Raw genomic sequence first — 20,488 nt, forward strand, 5'->3', positions numbered from 1 at the left:
GGAGAAAGGACCGGGAGGGGGAGGAGACCCAGCCTGGGCCAGGGAGACTCAGCATTTGCTCCAAGCACTGTGTGAGCCCTTCCCCCTTTCTGGGCCTCATTTCCCCATTTGAACACAAGACAGGAACAGTAAAGCATGATAGGAAAGAGGTTAAGGTTCGTATCATTTTGGGTTTTACTCCTGTTTCCACCATCTGACACGCGGTTGGTGGTGGGCACGTCGCCTTACCTCTCAACTGCAGCTTCTCAATCTGTAAAATGAGAATAAAAGCTGTGCACACCTCCTCTTGGATTGAGTCTCTAGAAGTAGACCCTGAGATAAGGCTTTATGTGCAAATGATTTATTAGGAGAAAAGGTGATGAAGTGGGAGAAGCAGGGCAGGGAAGGGGAAGAAGCCAATCGAGGGAGCCTTCTCAGGAATCTCAGCCCCGTCCTCAGGGGAGCTCGGGAGTGTGAGCTACAGCTCAGGAACTCAGCTGCTCCCACACGGGCTAGGGAGCTGGGCTCTCAGACACCCACAGGAGTCAGTCATTGCCTCGGGGCCACCTCAGAGGGACGTAACACTGCAGGCACTTTTGGGGCTCCCGCAGCACCAGGGTGGTCTTTCAGAAGAGCAGAGCAGGCTACAGAGCAGGCTGTAGAGCGGGGCGGACACGGAAACAGTGAGATCCCAGGGGCCTGGGTGGAGCTCCTTGGGTGTCCATGACACACCTCGTGGGGTGGTTGCAAGGAATCATTGAAATAACTCTTCTAAGCTTGGTACATGGTAAGTCCTCAAAGGAAGGGCTCTTGTTTTTCTCGTGATTGTTAGCAGGCTGGGTCTGGTGAGCGCCGAAGGTCCAAGTAGGTTATTCGGATGCGCGCAAGTCCTGGAGATTTTAGCCGCGGTGGGCCTCCCCTGGCACCCTCTGGGCTGGCCTGGGGCTGTGCCTTTTTCCTAATCCTGGCCTTCCTCTGGCAGCTGCAGTCCATGGTGGACCTCCTGGAGGGCGCCCTGTACAGCATGGACCTGATGAAGGTGCACGCCTACGTCCGCAAGGTGGCCTCCCAGATGGGCACGCTGGAAGAGGTAGCGGTGGGCGTGCATCGGGGCCGGGGGCCCTTTGGGGAAGAGGCCTGACTGGGGCTCGAGAGCCTGCAAGATGCCGGAGGGCTGGTGGAGAAATCAAGGCACCTGCTTGTTGTGCCCAAGGGATATGGAGGGGCTGGAACTTGTAGTCTCCTGCAGTTCACAAAGACCAGAGCCCCCACATCGCACAACCCCGGGACCCCATTCACATACTGTCCCACCTGAATGGGGCCTCCTGGGGCCATGCAGCCTGGCACAACTGCCCAAACCCAAGAGGGCCAGGCTCGGGGCAGCATGACTGTCCCAGCACCCATCTGCGGTGGAGGCAGATGCACTGCATCCCCTCCTGGTCAGGGTAAATGTTCTGTAGGCTGGGCAGGCAGCCAGGACTGCCCCCTGTGGACAGGGATGTTAGATGAATGAGGGACCAGGAGGAAGGTTCGAGGTTTGCATATCTGCTGGCACAGCCTGGCCTCCGCCTGTTTCCTGCATCCGGCCTCTCCTGGGCTGGTAAGAGCCTGGGGATGTGCAGCTGCCAGCAGTGGGTGTGGGGGCTTCCTTTCCGAGCTTCCTTCCCAGAGGGAGGGGGCTCGTAGGCATCCTGTGCCCCACAGTGGGAGATTAACCCCTTACCATCTCCCAGATTGGGGTTACAGTGGCTTTAATTATTCAGAAAGTATTTAGTGAGTACTTACTATGAGCCAAACCCACAGCAGCATGGGAGCAAGCTAATGTTTGTTGAATTTCTTCCATATGCCAGGGTTTCCTGTGCAACTAGTACATGCCAGTCTCTTCCCGTGCAGGCTCTGAAGTTTCTCTTCTCTGATCATTATCTTGTCATCTCAGACAATATTAACTCGCCTCTCCTCTTAGCCAGACAATCTGGAGGAGGGTACATCTGTTGGGCCTGGAACAAATCAGAAGCGATTTCCCAGCCACAGAGAAATTATTTTAAAAATGATCCTCTGTTTTGCATTATGTGTGCTTTGCTTCTGTTAAACACCATTTATTAAGTGATAATCCTATGAAAAAAAGATTTTTGCTAACTCTGGAAGGAGGTGGCAAGAACAGCCTCCCTTGGGAGAAGTGGGTTTCTTCTGCCAAAAGAAAACATCTCGGCGGGTTAAGCAGTAATTTGGAGTCCCAGTTTTTCTCTGCCCTCTTCCCTTATTACACCTGTTGTGGTTTGCAATCAGGAGCAATTTTCTGCACTAACCCTCACCCTATCCTCCAGGGACATCTGCAGCATCTGGAGAGATTTGGAGTTGTCATCACTGGGTGGGAAGGTGCTGCTATTGCCTGTAGTGTGCAGAGGCCAGGGATGCTGCTAACATCCTACAGTGCACAGGACAGCCCCTGACAACAACAGAGTTATCTGGCAAATGTCAGCAGTGCTGCAGTTGAGAAACCCCGCCTTACACACTTTGATTTCTGTCTTCCGTGTGATTTAGTTTGGAATGTACTTTCAGGTTCCTTGGCCTTTCGGGTCCTCAGAGTAACCCTGCAATTTAGTTAATATTGTGAAAAGAATCTGCATTTCCAGACCAGGAAACTGAAGCTCAGAGCAGTCAAGTCACGAGCCCAAGGTTACCCAGCCAAGCAGTAGAGAGCAGAGATTCAAACCCAGGTCTGTCTGATTCCCACCTGCTGCCTCTTGGTTGCTGACTCTGTTCACACCAAGGGATGACTGAACATAAGCCACTTTCTGATTATCTTCTCTTCTGTAAAAATTTCTCTGAACTCATAATTCTGCAGCTTTGCAGCTTCACAGCAAAGAGGTGCTTCCTGCCTCCAACTCCAGTCTCTCCTACTTCAGAAGTTCCGGGGGCTTTGGGGATCTGGGGCTGATACCTGACATGCCGTGCAGGCTTCCCGATCCTGCACAGGGCCGGGCCTGGGCGATGGCGGGAAGCAGGGGTGGCCAGCCCCGCGATGGGGATCCCTCAGGGGGAGGGGCATCGCGGTTGCCAGCAGGACTCAGAACCGGGGGCAGAGGCAGGTGCTGGGCAGAGCTGGGCAGAGCATCGAGGCATCCAGCAAGGCGGGGATGAGGCGGGACAGGAGAGCAAGCCAAGGAACGGAGGCAGGGCTCAGTGCTGCAGGGAGAGCCACCACGGCCAGGACAGAAGTTGAGTCTTGGAGACTCCCCATGGCAAAACCCCAAAGGGTTTCGCTGTCTCTACCTTATATGAGCATTTTATTAAGAGAAGGTATTTATATATTAAATTAAATTAAAGAGTAATTTTATAGTAGCAAAAGATTGGAAGCAACCTCAGCAACCATCAGTAAATCGGGGGCCGTCCATATAATGGCATCCTGTGCAGCTGTGAAGAGGAACAGAGAGCACCAGATGTAGAGATGTGGAACTGTTCCAAGATAGGCTCAGTGAAATGCAAAGTGTCCCTATATATATATATACATTTGCCCCTATAAATGCACGGACTCTCTCTGGAAGGAGACTGGAGAAACTGGTAGCAATAATCAGCACTGAGAAACAAAGATGAGAAGGAACTTTTCTTGAGGATTTTTTTAACATCCTGTAGAATTTTTTTAATTTAGTACCACAAGCATATAGCAAATATTATCTATTTTTTACATTCATTCATTCATTTCTTTCTTAAATGAAAAAAAAAAAAAAAGAGCAACTGCCAGGTCTCCTGGCTGTGTGCGTCGTCCCACCCACACGTGCTGGGGCCATCCCCGCTCCCACCCCTGCACCCGGTCAGGGGCCTGGGCAGCAGAGCCTGATGGTGGGTGGGGTGCCCCTCGGAATGGGCGGTGGGGGGGTCGGAGGAGGTTGGCTGCAGAGAGACCTCGGCTCCCACCTCCGCAGAGCATCAAGGCCAACCTGAGCCGGGAGAATGAGGTGGTGCGGGAGAGCGTGCGCCACCTCAGCGACCAGCTGAGGCACTACGAGAACCACTCGGCCATCATGATGAGCATCAAGAAGGAGCTCTCCAGCCTGGGTCTGCAGCTGCTGCAGAAGGACGCGGCCGCCGCCCCTGCTGCTGCTCCCCCCACTGGCCCGGACAGCAAGGCTCAGGTGAGGGCTGTGAGCACGGAGCCAGAGGTGGGTGGACTCGCGTTGCAGAGCCTCCGCCCTGAGGGCCAGCTCGGAGGGGGCATCGGCCCGGAGGACGAGGCCGGTGCAGCTGGAGAGTCCACAGCCGGTGGGGGGCAGGAGGTGCCTGCTGTGCAGGGGGCACGGGTGAGCTGGGGGAAGACGCGGGGGCCCAGCCAAGGGGGTCTGGTCCCAAAGCCATGTGTTTGGCCGTTTTTTCTTAAGTTTCCAAAGTGACGGGAAAGAGGTTGTGGAGATGACCACCCCCGTCCCTCCCCCGCCCCCGCCTGGTCCTGGGAGACCAGGTCTGTCGCAGCCAAACTGGTTCTGGCCTCACCTGCTGTCCTGGAGCCCTGGCTGGGTCAGGCCTGCCTGAAGGTAGTGCCTTAGGGAACCTGCAGACTCACACGAGTTCATCCAACTGGAGCTGTGTAGCTTCACCAGCTAACACCCAAACATTCCATATTCAAGCTCTGAATAAAAAGTGTGCAGGGTGGGGCCGCCCATGGTGCAACTTTGTGCAAATTTGAAAAGACCCTCCCTCTAGGTGGACAAAATTGGAATAAAAAAATGTCTTCCTCTGAGCAGATTAGTAAAAGAAACCGTCTCCGGGTGGACAAATTGCAAAAAATATGATAGACACAAGCCAAGGCATATAGCTTGGCCAATGGAGTACAGATTGGATTTTTTTCAATCCCATTTAGAACCCTTTGGCCAGTCACCCATGTGCAGGACACAACCTGCCCCTGTCCACAGTGACCTTGTTTAGATTAGCAGGGGAAAAAGGAAGCTGACATTTTTGGCATCCCTACTCCAAATCTGATTTTTCACAGACATTATCTCAGTTAATTCCTTAGCCAACTGTGAGGAGGGATGGTTATTGCCCATTTTGCAGATGAAGAAGCCTGGAGAGAGATCATGCAGAGAAAGGGTGTCTGAGCTAGGCCTGGGAGCCAGGTCTGCATCACTGCCAAGCCCTGCTCTTCCTCTCCACCTCTTGGCCTCCCATGCTGACATTATAATAATGGGACCATTTGTGTCTGCAACGGGGACCGCCTAGATGCTGATAAAGCGTGGAGGAAGCATGGTGCCTTGGCCCGGAGCAGGCTTCCTGTTCATCCTGGTGCCAATTCCGCGGGTGAGAATGAGTCCTGTATTGGCAGTGGCAAAGAGACAGCGTGCCTAGATACTGTACTTACCATATCTCCCGGAGATTCTGCCTCACAATGGATGATGTCACAGGCCCTCTGTTCTTGTGCCAAGCCAGCAGCAGCGGTATTTCAAACAAGTGAAAACAACAAAATTCACAAAACATTAAAAATTGCATGTCTAAGGGTTAGCGTGACCAACAATCTTGGTTTGCACGGGACTGAAGTATTTCCCCGGATGCAGGATTTTCATTGTTAAAACTAGGAAAGTTCTGGGCACACGAGGATGACTTGGTCTGCTTACCTAGGAGCCAAGAACTTCTCCCCTGTCCGCATAGTAAGATCAATGAGTGAGAGAGACAGGTCTGGAAAAATGACCAGCTGGTGAAGCTGACTCCCCAGGGAGCTGACCATTACAGTCCACCCCCTGGGGAGGAGTAAGCTGGAGCTGAGAAATGAGTCTGGAATCTTATCTCTCAGGCTTCAAGCCTGCAGGGGAGCTAGAGAGCTGAATGGGGAAGTGGAGGCACCTTAACCCCCACCCCCAGTCATGGACGGCACCACATGGGCAGCTAAGGGAAGCCGTGACGTTATGAACGCCCGGAAGTAGGGGCTATGGCGGATGACCGCTTCCAGCCACACATGCTGAGCCTCCGTGGCCCCCTGAGAGGTGTCAGAGCTGAAGACCCTCACCCCCACCCAGCATCCCTCAGCTGTTTCCCGAGTCTCAAACATCCCTTTTTCTCCCAGGACACGGCTGGAAGGAAAGGCAAGGACACCAACAAATATGGCAGCATTCAGAAGAGCTTTGTAGACAGGAGCCTCCCGAAAGCTTCTAAGGAGAAGCTGCTGAAGACAGAAAAGCTAAGGAAGGAGAGCAGCAAGGGCCAGTTCCCCCAGCCCACGGCCAAGCCCAGGGCCCTGGCCCAGCAGCAAGCTGTGATCCGAGGCATCACCTACTACAAGGCGGGCAGGCAGGAGGCGGCTGACGCTGAGGCGGGTGAGTCGGACGGGCTTGGAACCTCCGGGAATGGGGACGAGCTGACAGATGACGGTGCTCCAGAGATCCCCTCGCCTTCTTGGCAGGCAGACAGCTCCAGGTGTCAGCTCCACCAATTACCTTTTGGGTGCCCTTTGCTCAATCCATAAAATTAGGATAATACCCCTTCAGGGGCTTGTTAAGAATGAAATGATATAACCCACACAAAGGGCCGCTCAGTTCCTAAAGCAGTCCCCACTCTCATTGGACTGTTCCTTAGTCATTCAAAGGTTTGTTGAAGGTCTACGACATGCCAGGCGGGAGCGAGGTAGATGCAGCCCGTGCCCCCGCGGAGCTCACAGCCCATGACCCCGCCACTGCCTCAGGCGAAGGTGGGCGAACACACGGGGCTGCAGCCAGGCCAGAGTGTCTGGGCAGTGGCATGGACATTTGGGGCCCCTCTAGTTTCCACTCTAGCCTTGGAATGGATGGCCTGTTCCTCCCTCTTTTTAAGACTCCAAAAAAAGAGCCCACAGACGCTTGAATTTTCCCGGAGCTCCCTGCAGTAGCTTCACTGCAGGTCACAGTGAAGATTAACAAAGTAATTAACCAAGAAGCAAGAGACAAAGGTTCCAAGAGCCCTCAATTTTCAGAGCTGTCCCTGCTCTCTGCAGCTCCTGATTCCACCTCTGAGACCCTCCCCAGATGCCTGCTGTCCTCAGATGTCCCTGAGGGGGGCTCCCAAGCCCGTCACACCCCCTTCCCGGTCCCTGCTGACCTCCTGCGGTGGAGCTCTCTGCCCAGCACAAGTCCAAGGGGGCAGAGAAGTGGAGTAGTTGGGAAAGAGTCCCTTTAGGAGCCTCCTGGTTTCTTGAATTCTCAGGGCTAAGGGGCCCAAGGACCACCCCAACCCCCCCCCCCCCAAGCTATTACCTCTTCCCCAGCCCCTGGTGCCAGCTGCTGGCCCTCAGCCTGGCCAGGACACACAGCCTCTGACCTCTGGCCAAGATTTAGTTCAAGAACAGCTGCAGGCATCTGACTATGCTAGTAGGGCCGTGGGAACAATCCCGCTAATGGGACAGGGCACCGAGGCCAGGCACCCCCGAGGACCACCGACCCAGCTGGGGTCCGCCCCCACGGCAGGGCCTAGCAAAGCCCGTGCGCAGAGAGGAAGCCCAGCCCAGGGAGGAAAGGAAGAAGTTGGGAACTTGTCCTCAATTCAGAGGATCTTTGTGCCCAAACAGCCCATCCCCGGGGGGTCAGACCATCATATACCACAGTGTCATTCTGTGGTCCCTGGCATCATGGTTTTCCAAATGCTTTCCTATAAGCTCTTCCTTTTGATCCCGGTAGCAACTGTGTTTTACAAGAAAGGAAGCAAGTCCAAAGAGGTAAAGCTTAAGGTTTCACAGCCATGACGTGGTGGAGTGGTACTGGACAAAGGGAAGTCTTAGTCCCCTGGCCATGTGGCATTCAGTCTTCCCGTTTCCCTACCCAGACCCATCCATCCCAGCCCAGAGAGGTGTGTAGGCCAGGGATGACCCAGAGAGGGTCCCCAAACCAGGCTGCACGGGAGCCAAAAAAAGCCCCACCCCTCAGCACAGCCCTGCCAGCTGGGGTGGAAGAGCGGAGGTCAGGGGGCGTGAGGAAAGCCTGAAAGATGGGACACGGGATGAGTGAGGGGACAGAGAGAAGGACAGCGACCTGGGGTCCAGAGTTGGCAGGAGGCTGGCTGTACCTGCCATCCCTGCCTTTGGCGGCAGATACTTGGTTTCCAGAGGGCAGGTCCTAGGGAGAAGAAAAGGGGAAAGTCTTGTAAGACGAGGGGAGGGGTTCTGCCTCCTGGAACTGGATCTAAGAAATTGAGAGAAATGGAGAGAATGGGCCTCTTATGTGCCAGGATCTGTGCAGACATTTTATATACTTTTTTCCTCCAATCAACATAACAGCCTCACAGGGCAGGCCTCATTGCTCCCATTTCACAGAGGAAGAAACTGAGGTCCACAGAAGCAGTGAATGGGGCTTGTCAGAGGACACCCCGCTGGTGCGCGGCCTGCCCACCGTGAAGCTCTCCTGCCTCTCACTTTGAGGCTTTTCCCAGAGGCTAAGGAGGCCTCAGGAGCCCTCCCGGTGCCTCCTTCGAGGTGCCCAGAGCTGCTGGGAACCCCCTGGGCTGCAGAGAAGCCTGGGAAGCAGCCAGTGCCGGCATGTGAACAAAAGGTCTTCTCTCCTCAGACAATGCCCTCAAGGGTACTTCCTGGCTGGAGCAGTTGCCACCTAAGGTGGAGGGCAGGCCACCCGTGCCCAGCTCAGCAGAGCAGGATGCGGCTGGGCCCAGGGCCTCAGGGGGAGTGGACCTGGCACCTGATACCCCCACCCCGGGCCCCACCACCACCACCCCAATACCTACCACCACTGCCCGGCCCACTGTGCCGCCTTCACGCCCAGAAGTCCCCACCCAAGGTGAGTGATCTCACAGGCATCCGCAAACTACAGTCCGGGCTCTAGCTTTGTTCAGCCCTAGAGCTAAGAATGGTTTTTACATTTTTAAAGGGTCATAAAAAAAAATAATTGGATAGGGGACAAAAGTACGTGATCTGCAAAGTCGAAAATATTAACTATCTGACCCTTCACTAAGAAAGTTTGCCAGCATTTAAAATGGCCATAAAACACATAGCATTTTTAACAAATTCTTAAAATGTCACCAGCATCTCATCATCAAATTCAGCAACTATTTTCATGTCTTTTTTAAATGCAATTTTATTGAGATAGATTCACATACCATATAATCATCCAAATTATCAGTGGCTCACAGGACTATCATATAGTTGCGCATTTATCATTACCCTCAATTTTTGAACATTTTCATTTCTCCAAAAACAATAAAAATCAAAGTGAAAAAGAACACCCCAAACATCCAGTATCTCCTATCCCCCTATTATTTAGCTATTGTCTTTATTTTCTTTTTCATTTCTTTATTCCCTCTGTTCTGCCTTTTGCACTCTGGTTTTAGGCCCACTTTTGTCATTTTGGCTCGTGTCTTACAGTAGAAATCTTCCTCCTCATTGAGACATAGGTCCTGCCCTGCCAGAGGGCATCGTGGCCTCCTGTAATAACCAGTCTTAAAGCCATTTCCTGCTGGGGCCTGAGCACTTCCCACTCGTGGGACCCATCAGCGATGTGGGCAGCAGCTGAAGCTCCAGCTGGTTCCATCACAGCACTATTTCTAGTGTCTGAAAACTGGAAAAAAATCTAAAGAGCTAAAACATTAGGCCTGGTTAAATCAATTAAAGGGCACAGCTGTCTGGTGGGCTCTGGTAGAACCTTGAAATCACGTCATTGAAAGCCTGTTTAATGATGTGAGAAATTGCTTAGTGAAGGAAAAAAAAAAACATGCTATATAAAATTATATATTCAGAAGAATCCCAGTTTTTTAAAAAAACAAACTGTAATGCAAAAGGAAAAAGGCAAGGAAGGAAGAATAACATGTTTAAAAAAAAGATTTCTGGGTAATGGGGTTTGTGAAAACTTTTTTATTTTCACCATTCTCCTTTTCTGAATTTTTCATATTTTCTACATGGATCAGGTGTTGCTATGATTGTGAGGGGAAAAAAGAAGCAGAAAAAGAAAAAGGCACAGACAGAGCATTAGGGAAGATTTTAGTTAGACCCCAGTCATGTCCCTGGGATTAGAGCCGTGGCCTGTGTGCCCTGCCACCCCTCGCTCCCGCAGGCAGAGAGGCGAGCTGCGAGGGCACCCTCAGGGCCGTGGATCCCCCCGTGAAGCACCACAGCTACGGGCGCCACGAGGGTGCCTGGATGAAGGACCCCGCGGCCCAGGACGCCAGGATCTACGTCACCAACTACTATTATGGAAACAGCTTGGTGGAGTTCCGCAACCTGGAAAACTTCAAGCAAGGTCAGGAACGCTGGAGAGGGGCGGGGTGGGGTGGCGGCGGCCTGGAGAGGGCCCCCTGGGGACTTGGCCTTTCTTTGCCTTGTGGTTTCCTGTGGTCCAGACTCCCTCAGCCTGACTCTGGACAGTCAGTGTCCCAAGGAGGGAACCTGGGTGTCCCCTTTGTGACACCACGCCAGGAGCTAGAATGCAGCAGCCACAGGCAAGGCGGGCATGGGCCTGCTCTCGCAGGTATAACCTACCACCAAGGGGAATATAACTGCAGTTTCCACTTGTTGAAAGCTTACTAGGTGCTAATTGCCCTGTATGTGTTAGCTCATGACATCTTCATAACTCAATGAGGTGGGGGTTGATATCCCATTTTACAGGTGCACAGGGGCCCCAAGCCTTAGAAGAACGGCAGGTCTGGGCAAGAGCCAGGATGGGGCCATTAGGAGAGGGAAGAGCAGAATGTTGGTTGTCAGATTTGGGGCATGATGCAGGGGGCTGGGGGTGGATGACTCACACGTGGCCCTGCCCACCAGAAATGCACGGTCTGGTCAGGGAAGCAGAGGCTTAAAGACACAATTTCGGTACAGCTCTAGGACGGGAGCTCAGAGGGCTATGAGGACCTAGCCTGGAGATCAGGGAAGTCTGCCCAGTGGAGATGGTGCTGAGCTGAGCCTTAGAGGAAGAGCAGGAGTAAGCCATGCAGAAGGAAGAAGGAAGAGTGTTCTAGGCAGAAGGCCCAGCAAATGCAAAGGCCTGGTGATCAGAGGAAGCTGACATGGGGGTTGGCAGGCGGGCAGTAGTGAGAGAATAGGCTGGGGCAGTCCTCCTGAGCCATTTGGAGGAATTGCCCCGAGAGCTGTGGAGTCACAGTACATGGGCCAGAACAGCTGAAGTCCTTCCTTTGCCAGATCAGAATTGTCATGGTCCCTGCCTCGAGCATTTCACATGCTTGTGGAGAAAGCAAGTGATAAGTGCCAAGACAGAGGGTTATGGAAGCCCAGAGGAGAGGCGCCCTCACTCAGCCCAGGGGGGTCAGGGAAGGCTTCCTGGAGGAGGTGACATTGGCCAACAGCTCTGAAAGACCAGCAGGCATTCCTCAGGCAGATCAGATGGGGAATGGCAGTCTGACAGAAGGAACAGCATGGGCAAGGGCCCTGAGACAAAGCACAGGAACCTAGCCTGCGTTTAAATCCTGGCTGTGCTTTTCTGTAACTGGGTGACCTCAAGCCAGTTAGGGAGTGATGATGATAGCACATGGGGTTGTCATGATGTAATAAGATGATCTGTCGGCACAGCTCCAGGCACAGAGCACACATTTGGTCCCAGTTGCTTGCTGGGTCACTCAAGAGAGCTCTTGGTGGCCTCACAGTTATGTGGGGGTGGGCTGGGGGCTGTTGTGGGGGATCTGGGGTGACCATCTGCCCTCTGCACCTAGGCCGCTGGAGTAACATGTACAAGCTGCCCTACAACTGGATCGGCACGGGCCACGTGGTGTACCAGGGGGCCTTCTACTACAACCGCGCCTTCACCAAGAACATCATCAAGTACGACCTGCGCCAGCGCTTCGTGGCCTCGTGGGCGCTGCTGCCTGACGCGGTCTACGAGGACACCACGCCTTGGAAGTGGCGCGGCCACTCGGACATCGACTTCGCCGTGGACGAGAGCGGCCTGTGGGTCATCTACCCTGCCACGGACGACCGCGACGGGGCCCCGGCCGAGGTGATCGTGCTGAGCCGCCTGGACCCCGGCGACCTCTCCGTGCACCGGGAGACCACCTGGAAGACGCGGCTGCCGCGCAACTCCTACGGGAACTGCTTCCTGGTGTGCGGCGTCCTGTACGCCGTGGACACGTACAGCCAGCGCGAAGGCCAGGTCGCCTACGCCTTCGACACGCACACGGGCGCCGAGGCGCGGCCCCAGCTGCCCTTCCTCAATGAGTACGGCTACACCACCCAGGTCGACTACAACCCCAGGGAGCGTGTGCTCTATGCCTGGGACAACGGCCACCAGCTCACCTACGCCCTCCACTTCGTGGTCTGAGTGCGGACCCCGGCCCTCGCAGGAGAGGGGCGGCGACGGGAGAGGCAGGCTCCCCACAGCAATTCCTGCAAAGGACCCAGAGCAAATATTTATCGGGGGCCAGGCCCGGGGCTGGGTGCTGGGCGTGTGCCGGTAGCTGAGATCGCGCTGCCTTAGCGCCAGTGGAACGACAGGCTGTTCCACTTGCACAGCACTGTGCCAAGCGCTTTCCACGCAGCTACCCACTTCATCCTCCCCACGCCACCCTGGGAGGGAAAGGTCATCAGCCCACTTTAACAGATGAGAGGACCGAGGCTCAGAGAGACGATGTCCTTTCCTTAATGTTTTAGTTTGAATCAGACAGGGTTGAATCCCTGCTCCTACAACAGCCCCGTTTCACAGATGAGGACACTTGGCCATGCTATTCCTTTTCTGTTTCCAGCTCTTTCCCCTTCTTCCCTCGTCCGGAGGCCTTTGACACCAATCCACGCATGTTGGGTGGAGGCCCCAGCTCTGCCTGCCGCCCCCAGCCCCCCACCCCGTTCTGGCTCAACTGTGGGTGCGCCTGGGCTTTGGCGCCCCTGGACCACTGTCCTTGCTCCTTGCCTTTGGCTGGTCCCCTCCTCCTCCCCTGTCCGGCTACATTCCAAACCCCCACCGTCACCCAGTCACTGAACAGAAACCACACCCCGAGAGAAAATACTCACCCCTGTTCCAAGGGCCTCTCCCTCTGTCCTCATTTTTATTTTCTCTTATTCTTCATCAGTGCCGTCATTTGTTTCTGCAGCAGCTGCTGAGGAGACTGCAGGCATCTGCCTGCCAGCAGCAACTCCACAGGGGTTGGGAGCCAGGCCAGGGTGGGCCCCGAGGCTCCCTCTCCTCCCCAGAAGTGCTGGCTTTGGCCACATACCCAGGGCTTGGGGCTCCTCCCTGGTCCCTCCCAGAGCCTATGGGTCTGGGCTCCATCTTGTCCTTTCTCTCTGGGCCTTTGAATCCACAATCTATATACACTCAGGGATACCTCCAGGTCTGCTCTAAGCAAGATCCTAGGCCTGAGGCTGAGATGATGCCAGGATGGAGCAGGCTCCCTGTTCCTTGTCAGTCCTGACCTGGTCATTTGGTGGGGTAGCCCCGAAGCTGGGGAGGCTAGGGAAGGCAGAGGGCCCGCGCAGTCAGCTCCCAGGGAAACCTAGATGCAGGGAGGCGTCAGAGGGCAGGAGTAGGGAGGGAAGGAATAGGGAGCTACGGGCCTGGCTTGTCCTGGCTTCAGAGATGTTGGTGGGGAGAGCTACACTGTCAGGGCTGCCTTAAGCCCCAGACATGGGTTTGAGGATGCACAAGTGGGCCACCTCGCAAGGACATGGCCTTCAAGCCTGTTCCTCATCCCCTTTGGACAATATTTGTTGAGCTGGAAAGAGCTTTTCTAGTCCAAGCCCCTGTTTCACTAAGGACAGGAAACAGGCCCAGAAAGGTTTAGAGGGTGGCTCTGCAGTCACACCCAGAGCAAGGCACAACCACCCTTGCTACAGAAGGGCTTTGTCCATAGCCCATATTCTCCTGGCCTGGAGGCAGCCCCGCCTGGGATGATGTTAGACTCCCCAGCCCCCAAAGCCATCCCGGCGCCTTGGAAGAGTAATTACTACTGATCCTTACGTGTGCCCAGGACCCTGATCCCTCTGTCCACTGCCTTGCTGCCTTCCGCGGCGTCTGTGTATTTGAACAGCCTGTCGCCCCGTTGGGAAATTCAGCTACACAACCCTCTGGGCTGCAAAAGGTGACAGGCTTTGGGGAAAGAAGGCCTCAGAGTGTGAGGAAATGCATTTTGTGCAGAATACATTTCTTTTAGACCTTGTCGAGTGATGCTGTCTGTTTAAGCTGTAACTCACCCCTGAAATAAGGGGGAATGATGACACCCAGCCAAGCAAGACCTGACTCACGGTATGGACAGATCCAGCCTCCCCCACCCCACTGACCACCAAGGCATCCATTCACTGGCTCTTCAAGGCGTGTGAGGCTCCGTGTTTCCCTCGGCTCTGGGCGTAGGTTTTACAAGCTATATCTCCCGTGATTACATAGCCCAACCATGAGCAGCCCTTCTTTCCTTGTTAGTCTGAAAAAAGGGAAAGTTAGAAAAAAGGGCAGAGGCCTAATGGAGCTTGGAAGTGATGGCTGCAGCCCCAAACTTTCACTAAGCCCCGTTAGTTTTGCAGATAGTCAAATTGGAGCCTAGAGAAGCTGTCACTTGTCACACAGGCAGAGAGCTGGGTTTCACAATCAGGGAGTATAACTGTCATTGTCACCTGGGCACCAACAGTGTGTTAAATGTGCCACGTGCATGTCCTCCTTGCATCTTCACAGCCTCAGTGGAAGGTATACACTCTGTAAAACCCATTTTACAGTTGAGGAAACTGAGGGACTTGATCAGGTTCACATAGCAGCCCGGACCGTGGCAGGGGCAGAGTTTGAGGACTGGCCATGCATGCTCTCTGCCCCGGCCTGGTGCACCTGTAAGTGGCAGCTCCTGACCTGGAGGCCGTTGCTTTCACTCAGTGTGCCCAGGCCATAAACTGTGTCCAGAATGGAGACCCAGGAGGGAGTTGGGGCCAGCTTATAAAGAGCCTTGAATGCCAAACCAAGGGGTGGCTGCTTCCAACCATATTTGGAACAAATCAAGTATAAATTAACAGAGAAACAAAAATCGAACACAATTAGATTTTGTCCTGGTGGTGTTGGGAGGCAGGGAAGGGATTTTGTTGCAGGCATACTGGAGCCAGTCCATAACTGCAAATTGTGAGCTCTAGAGGAAACCCGACCCCCATTGTTTTTTTAACCCCCCTCTGGGCTTTATTACTTTTGGCAACAGGTACTTCAAACCAGAAAGGGCCTGGGTCAGGAAGGGCTGGCGTTTCTCTACTGACCTTTGTTGTCAAAGCAAAGGAAACTAGCTGTCTTTGGTATTTTTGAATAATGTGATACAGGAAGGGGCCACCTTTAATACCTCCCTGGAGATTTCCAGGCCCTAAATTTAATCTGCTCCGTCTGGGCAGGAAGGGGTCAGTACTACAGGTAAGGCCAGTGGCAATTCCTGGGCATGATTTGAGGGGCTCCTGAAAGCCCCTGTGTTGCAAAACCATCTCTTCTTCCATGGCTGCTGCTAGCATTGGAAACCTGGTGACAGGCCTCTGTATGGGGCATAGAGAGCACAAGCAGCACCTTACTAGGCCTAGGGGGCACCTAAGTGCATTGTCAGTAATCCACGTGTTGGCATTATCTTTCCCCATCACAGGGATGAACCTCAAGTTCGGAGAGGTTAAGCAACCTGCTCAGGGTCACATATCTAACAAGTAGTGGAGTCAAGATTTGAATCAGATCTAATTTCACAACAAAGCCCCAAACTAACGGTTATCAGGAATCTTGTAACCAGTCATGTTTTCATCTTTGCTTTGGCCGCTGGGAAGCTTAAAGTTAAATTTGAGATCATTTTTAACAATTGCGCTGCGTCTCCTACTAGACTCTGGTTTTATTTTAGCATTCTGCCTTTACCTTTACCTCACCCCTTTATTTTTATGCTCTTGTATTTTATGTATTTTTGTAAGTTGCCACAATTCCTTTTCACAACAAGGTGGCATAAGCCTAAATAAATACATAATCAAAAATTTGGTTTAAAAGTTTTGACTAAATGCTGTGGTCTGCGTCATTGTCATAACACATGCATTTAGTAAGTTTTACAGGAATATTTAGTTTGTTGTGAGTTAAAAATTGGCTTCGTCTATATACCATTGCTGGAAGCTAATCTGAATGATGAGCTAGCGTGGAGGAACCCAACCCAGGCCGAAAACCAGACCCAACGGGTGGAGGCAAAAAGGGAGCCATTAGGCCCCTTTCACCATCTTCTCACACCCACAGCAGAGGGGGGTCCCTGTGCTCCCCAGCTCCTGGCTCAGAGAACATGGTGCTGGGGGAGAGGGAAGAACAAAAAGAAATGCTTCCTTGGGAAAGAGAGCATACCTTGGAATTGGAGAAGGGGCCTTGGAGATCATTTAGTCCCATGGTTCACAGACTTCATTCATTCACATGCCCTCGTCATGATTGGTGCCATTTCCCTTTACTGTCTTCAGTAGTAGTCACTATTTTTCCTTTACATGATTCAATTCTTTTTACAAAAGTTTTAGTTTAAAAGCCAGTTTTATAAGCTGTTACCAATTTTTTTTTAACAAAGGAAGCTTTATATTACAACAATAAAAGGAAAGCCAGTATCAACGACAACAAATCAAAGGTTACAGGGTTGCCACACTGAAAACAAAGCAACACTATTACATTCCTGAACATACCGTGCCTGCCCACGGCAAGCCCCAGGTGCAAAAGGCCCTTTGTTAAAAAGGAAGATTAGCAAGTGCTCTAGAGTAAACCAGTGGCAATTGGACTTCTGTCCTCGATATAAGCAGAGGGAATTGAAAGAGAATGCTCTCTCCATGGGACTTAATGCCCCTTCCTGGCTCAGGTACCACCAAGGAGCTCTCTGAAACCACTGTTGGATGCTGTGGATTTTGACTGAACCCCTTGTCCCCAACACACACACACACACACACACACACACACACACACACACACACAGATGCATTCAGTGTGTCAGGCCTTCCCTCCACAGCCTTCCCCAGTGGCAGGCCAGCCTCTACAGCAGAGCCCCTGCCTTGCCTGGAAGCTGGGCACCATCCACGGGGTCCTGGTCCCCCCAGGACAGACCAGCTAGAGCTCAGTGGCCCTCTGCCGCCAGCTGCCGCGTCCATGACCCTCCTGCTGCACAGACCTCACTGGCGCTGACCCTCGTCCCAGGCAGGCTACACGTGGCCAGGCTTCAGGTAACCTGGAAGGTGGGCTCTCCCCCGGGCCCTTCCCCCAGCCCCAATCCCATCTGCTCCCACTGCCCACCTTCCCCAGTCCAAGATGCAGACAGCAGGGCCTTTGCAGCTTCTGTCCCCTCTGTCCGGCACACGTATTCCCACAGTGGCACGTGGCTGCCTCCCTCTTGTCATTCAGGTCTCAGCTGAAATGTCACCTCCTCAGGGAGGCTGAACCTCCAGGCTCCATCGATGGTTGGCCTTCAGTCACGTGCTCTCCCAGCTCTTTTCACTAATGGGTATTTATTAGCTTCTTGCTTAGGGTCTGTCTCCTCTCACCGGACTCTGAGCTTCCTGAGGGTGGCGCTTGTTCCCACTGTGCTCACCACGGGTCGCTTGCATGCCGGGATCATCCGACGGCTGTCTGACAAATAACTGAGTGATCTGTGCCGGGGCCGTGGGCAGGTTCATACCCAGCTCCTGACCAAGCCACCCTTGGCTCTAAGGTCATGGCCACTGGAGAAATAACCTTTCTTTCATTTATTCGTGCGGCAGTATTTGTCATGGCCATCCATGAGGTGGGCTCCACACAGAAAGCTCTAGAGGGCAATTTCAGATCTCTGTGGCTGGAGACGAGAGTTGCTACTTCCCATGACTCTCTCCGCCGTACACCTCCATGAAAATGAGGAAACGCATCTTCAGGGGAAAATGCCTCCTGAAGTCCACCGTGGTCTGCAACCAGGGGCTTGCAAAGAAAGTTAGGGCACTGCTGTGGTCTCTGGAAGTGATACTCTCACAGCGCTCATTCCAGTTCACAGCGCTGGAGGCTGCTAAATGGACACCAGAGATCAGACACTGTACAGTTCAATGGGCCTGGGGGCTGGGCAGACGGATCTCTACCCCTCACCAGCCCGGCTGGCAGCCTCACCCGCCGCACAGAGCAACTGGGGGCTTGTGTGAGTTTGGGTGCGCTCAGCATCAAGCCCAGCACGCGGGAGGCGGTCAGGAAGCAGTGGCCACCGCCGCTGTCACGACCGGCTAATTCCAGGCTCAGAGAATCTGCCTGCAGTGCTGGCAGGTCTCTGTGTCACCCATGGCGGGCCTCCCGCATCACTGATTTGGCTCGGGGGGGGGGGGGCATACCGAGCAAGCCTTCACCCTGCCCTGAGGGCTTGCTGGGTGCTGGGAGCCAGGCATCACCACACCCAGGCTGGGTGCTTGCTGCTCGCAGAGCGGTGGGCACCGAGGGGCTCTGGGGTTTGCTGAGGGCCCTGAGTTTCTCCTGAGCCACAGAGAGGCCAACACCCCCCGCTCAGCCTCTGAGTCGGAGCGAAGTCCGCCTCCTCTGGGCCGGCCTGGAAGGGGCTGTGAGCCCTCACCCCTCTGCCCGTCAGCCTTTCTTCCTGCAACCTCCAGGCCCTAAAATCTCCCCTTGGTAGGGGTAGAAAAGGGAGAAATAATCATAATTATCCGTAGGAACTACAGCACCAGGAGCCTGCCGTGTCTTCACAGCATTAGCTCACTGACTCCTCCCAGTAACCCCATGCAATTTTGACTCTTGCCTTCCCCATTTCATAAGCGAGGAAACTTAGGCATCATGTGTTCAAGGTCACATAGCTGGTGGAGGGGAAGCTGCAGCACCCCGTTCTCAAAACATCACCCCAGTGGTTTCCAATCCCAGCTCATGTCAGAATCACCAGGGAGTTTTAACAGACACCAGTGCCAAGACAACCACCCAGATGCCTAGGTTTTGGTGTGTTTTAAAGCCAGGAGATTTTGCCACGTGTTTGGGGCTGAGAGCCCCTGCCCTCACCCTACCGCTGCTCAAAAGGCGCTCCCCTGGGGCTGGTCTGGACCGGACCTGGGAGCTGTCGCAGGGTGCCAGGGAAGGTCCGAGAAAGAGGAGGTGAGTCAGTTGCCAGGCTGGACCCGGAAGCCACCCCCAACCCCGTCTTCCCCAGAAGAGCAGGCCTGTCGGCCATGCCCCTGCAGTGGGGTGTCTGCAGCAGGAGGGGGGTTTCCCAGGACACAGTGCACAAAGCCTCCTTCTGCCCCTGGGCAGTGCTAGACGCTGCCCCACTCTCCTGGCCCAGTCTGAACTCTGCCCACGTCCGGCTAGTCCCTCTATCCCCCACATTCCAAAGGGCCCCGTGGGGCAGGAACAGACGGGGCTTTCAGAACGCGCGCCTGCCGGCGAGCAGAATTATCACCAAGAATTATCTGCCATGAGCAGAGGGTGGCATTTCACGTGCCAAAGGTTGACTGGCCTGCCCTGGCTCTGGCGGCTTGGCTCCAGCGCCCTCATTCCAGTTGTGCAGGGACAGAAACTTCATTCTCTTTCTCATCAAGAGGCCTCCACCCCTCACCATCTGTGTACCACCCTCCTACTCCCTGCTAGCGGCCCCCCACTCCAACCCGGGTCCAGGAGACTTCCTCCTCCGTGGCTCAGCACCAGAATGGATTAGACAAGGCAATTCAAAAGTCAAATTTCCCAGGTCTTTTTAAGCCAGGGGTTTTACTGACATTGTTATCAAGGCATCTGCCCCAGCCTGTTCTGGCTTTTCCATGTGATGCCCTAACAGATGCAAACAACTGCTGCAGCCTAGGGCAAAACTTTCCTGTGGAAGGCACTGGGGTTTGGGGAGCCAGGCAGGCCTCCGTTTGAATTCCAGTTCCAGCACCTACTACCAGTGGGGCTTGGGCACGCTCCTTGCTGTCTTGAATTCCGTTGCCTCATCTGTAAAGTGGGGGTGGCGGCATTGACCTTCCAGGAACGCTGTGAGGTTGCAACGAAATAATGGATGTGAAAAAAGCTCCATAACTGGAGCCTGGCAGGCCCATGGAAAGGAGAGGGCGTGATGCACCGAAACCGACCTCCGAGTCTGACTCAGGTTGTTATCCTCAGACTGCCCCAACGAGCCTCGGGCTCTGCCGGTCAGATCCAAAGTGCGCCGTCAGCAAGCGTGATGGCACGCTCAACCTTCCTTTCAGCCCGCGTGCCTACCCGGATTGCGCAGTGGGGGCTGTGTGAGGGAGGACACACTCAGGCTCAGCGGGAGGGAGGACTCTGGTGAGCAGTGTTGGCCATGAGAACTAGAGGTTTGGGTAGTGGGATGCATACTACATTTTGCCATTTCTGTACCAGAACATGGTCTAGATGCCGAAGCTTCTCTCTGTAGCTTTGCCTGGATCTGTGCGGCAGCCTCCATGCTGATGGTTCTGCACCTGGTCTCTTCCCCAGTCTCAACCTCAGCTGCTGGAGGGAATTCTCTGCAATGAAAATCTGACCACTTCACTCCACCATCTAGCATGGCCTCGTGGCTCCCTCCGTGGCTGCTCACCTCCACACAGCCCCACCTCAGCCCCAGCAACCCGAGGACCTTCAGGAACCGAGATGCTGGAACTCAAGGCAGTCTGGAAAATCAAACTGAAAACCCGGGGCCCAGACCCTCAAGATCAGAGGGGCAG

General features: G+C 54.0%; 1 protein-coding gene and 1 long non-coding RNA gene across 6 annotated transcripts in view; one reads left to right on the forward strand and one right to left on the reverse strand.

Annotated features, from left to right (window-relative positions):
- The window catches only part of OLFML2A (olfactomedin like 2A), a 38,543-nt gene extending 24,509 nt beyond the window's left edge, over nucleotides 1–14,034 (forward strand). For 4 of the 5 annotated variants that reach the window (XM_077144603.1, XM_077144598.1, XM_077144612.1 and 1 more), the window contains 6 exons: nucleotides 962–1,069; nucleotides 3,903–4,112; nucleotides 6,029–6,278; nucleotides 8,493–8,720; nucleotides 9,990–10,175; nucleotides 11,599–14,034. In XM_077144603.1, the coding sequence (XP_077000718.1) occupies nucleotides 962–1,069; nucleotides 3,903–4,112; nucleotides 6,029–6,278; nucleotides 8,493–8,720; nucleotides 9,990–10,175; nucleotides 11,599–12,203 (1,587 nt within the window). In that variant the 3' untranslated portion in view covers nucleotides 12,204–14,034. Of the gene's footprint in view, nucleotides 1–961; nucleotides 1,070–3,902; nucleotides 4,113–4,724; nucleotides 5,616–6,028; nucleotides 6,279–8,492; nucleotides 8,721–9,989; nucleotides 10,176–11,598 lie in introns of those variants that run through there. The other variant, XM_077144623.1, reaches the window with a different exon arrangement.
- On the reverse strand, nucleotides 336–13,880 carry LOC143670028 (uncharacterized). Its single transcript, XR_013169215.1, has 3 exons — nucleotides 12,890–13,880; nucleotides 4,468–8,045; nucleotides 336–3,393 (listed from the first exon to the last, which is right to left on the reverse strand). It is a non-coding gene; the product is annotated as an uncharacterized LOC143670028 (long non-coding RNA).
- Nucleotides 14,035–20,488: the final 6,454 nt, after the last annotated feature.

This window comes from Tamandua tetradactyla, chromosome 2 (genome assembly GCF_023851605.1).
Source record: "Tamandua tetradactyla isolate mTamTet1 chromosome 2, mTamTet1.pri, whole genome shotgun sequence".
Lineage (NCBI taxonomy): Eukaryota > Metazoa > Chordata > Mammalia > Pilosa > Myrmecophagidae > Tamandua > Tamandua tetradactyla.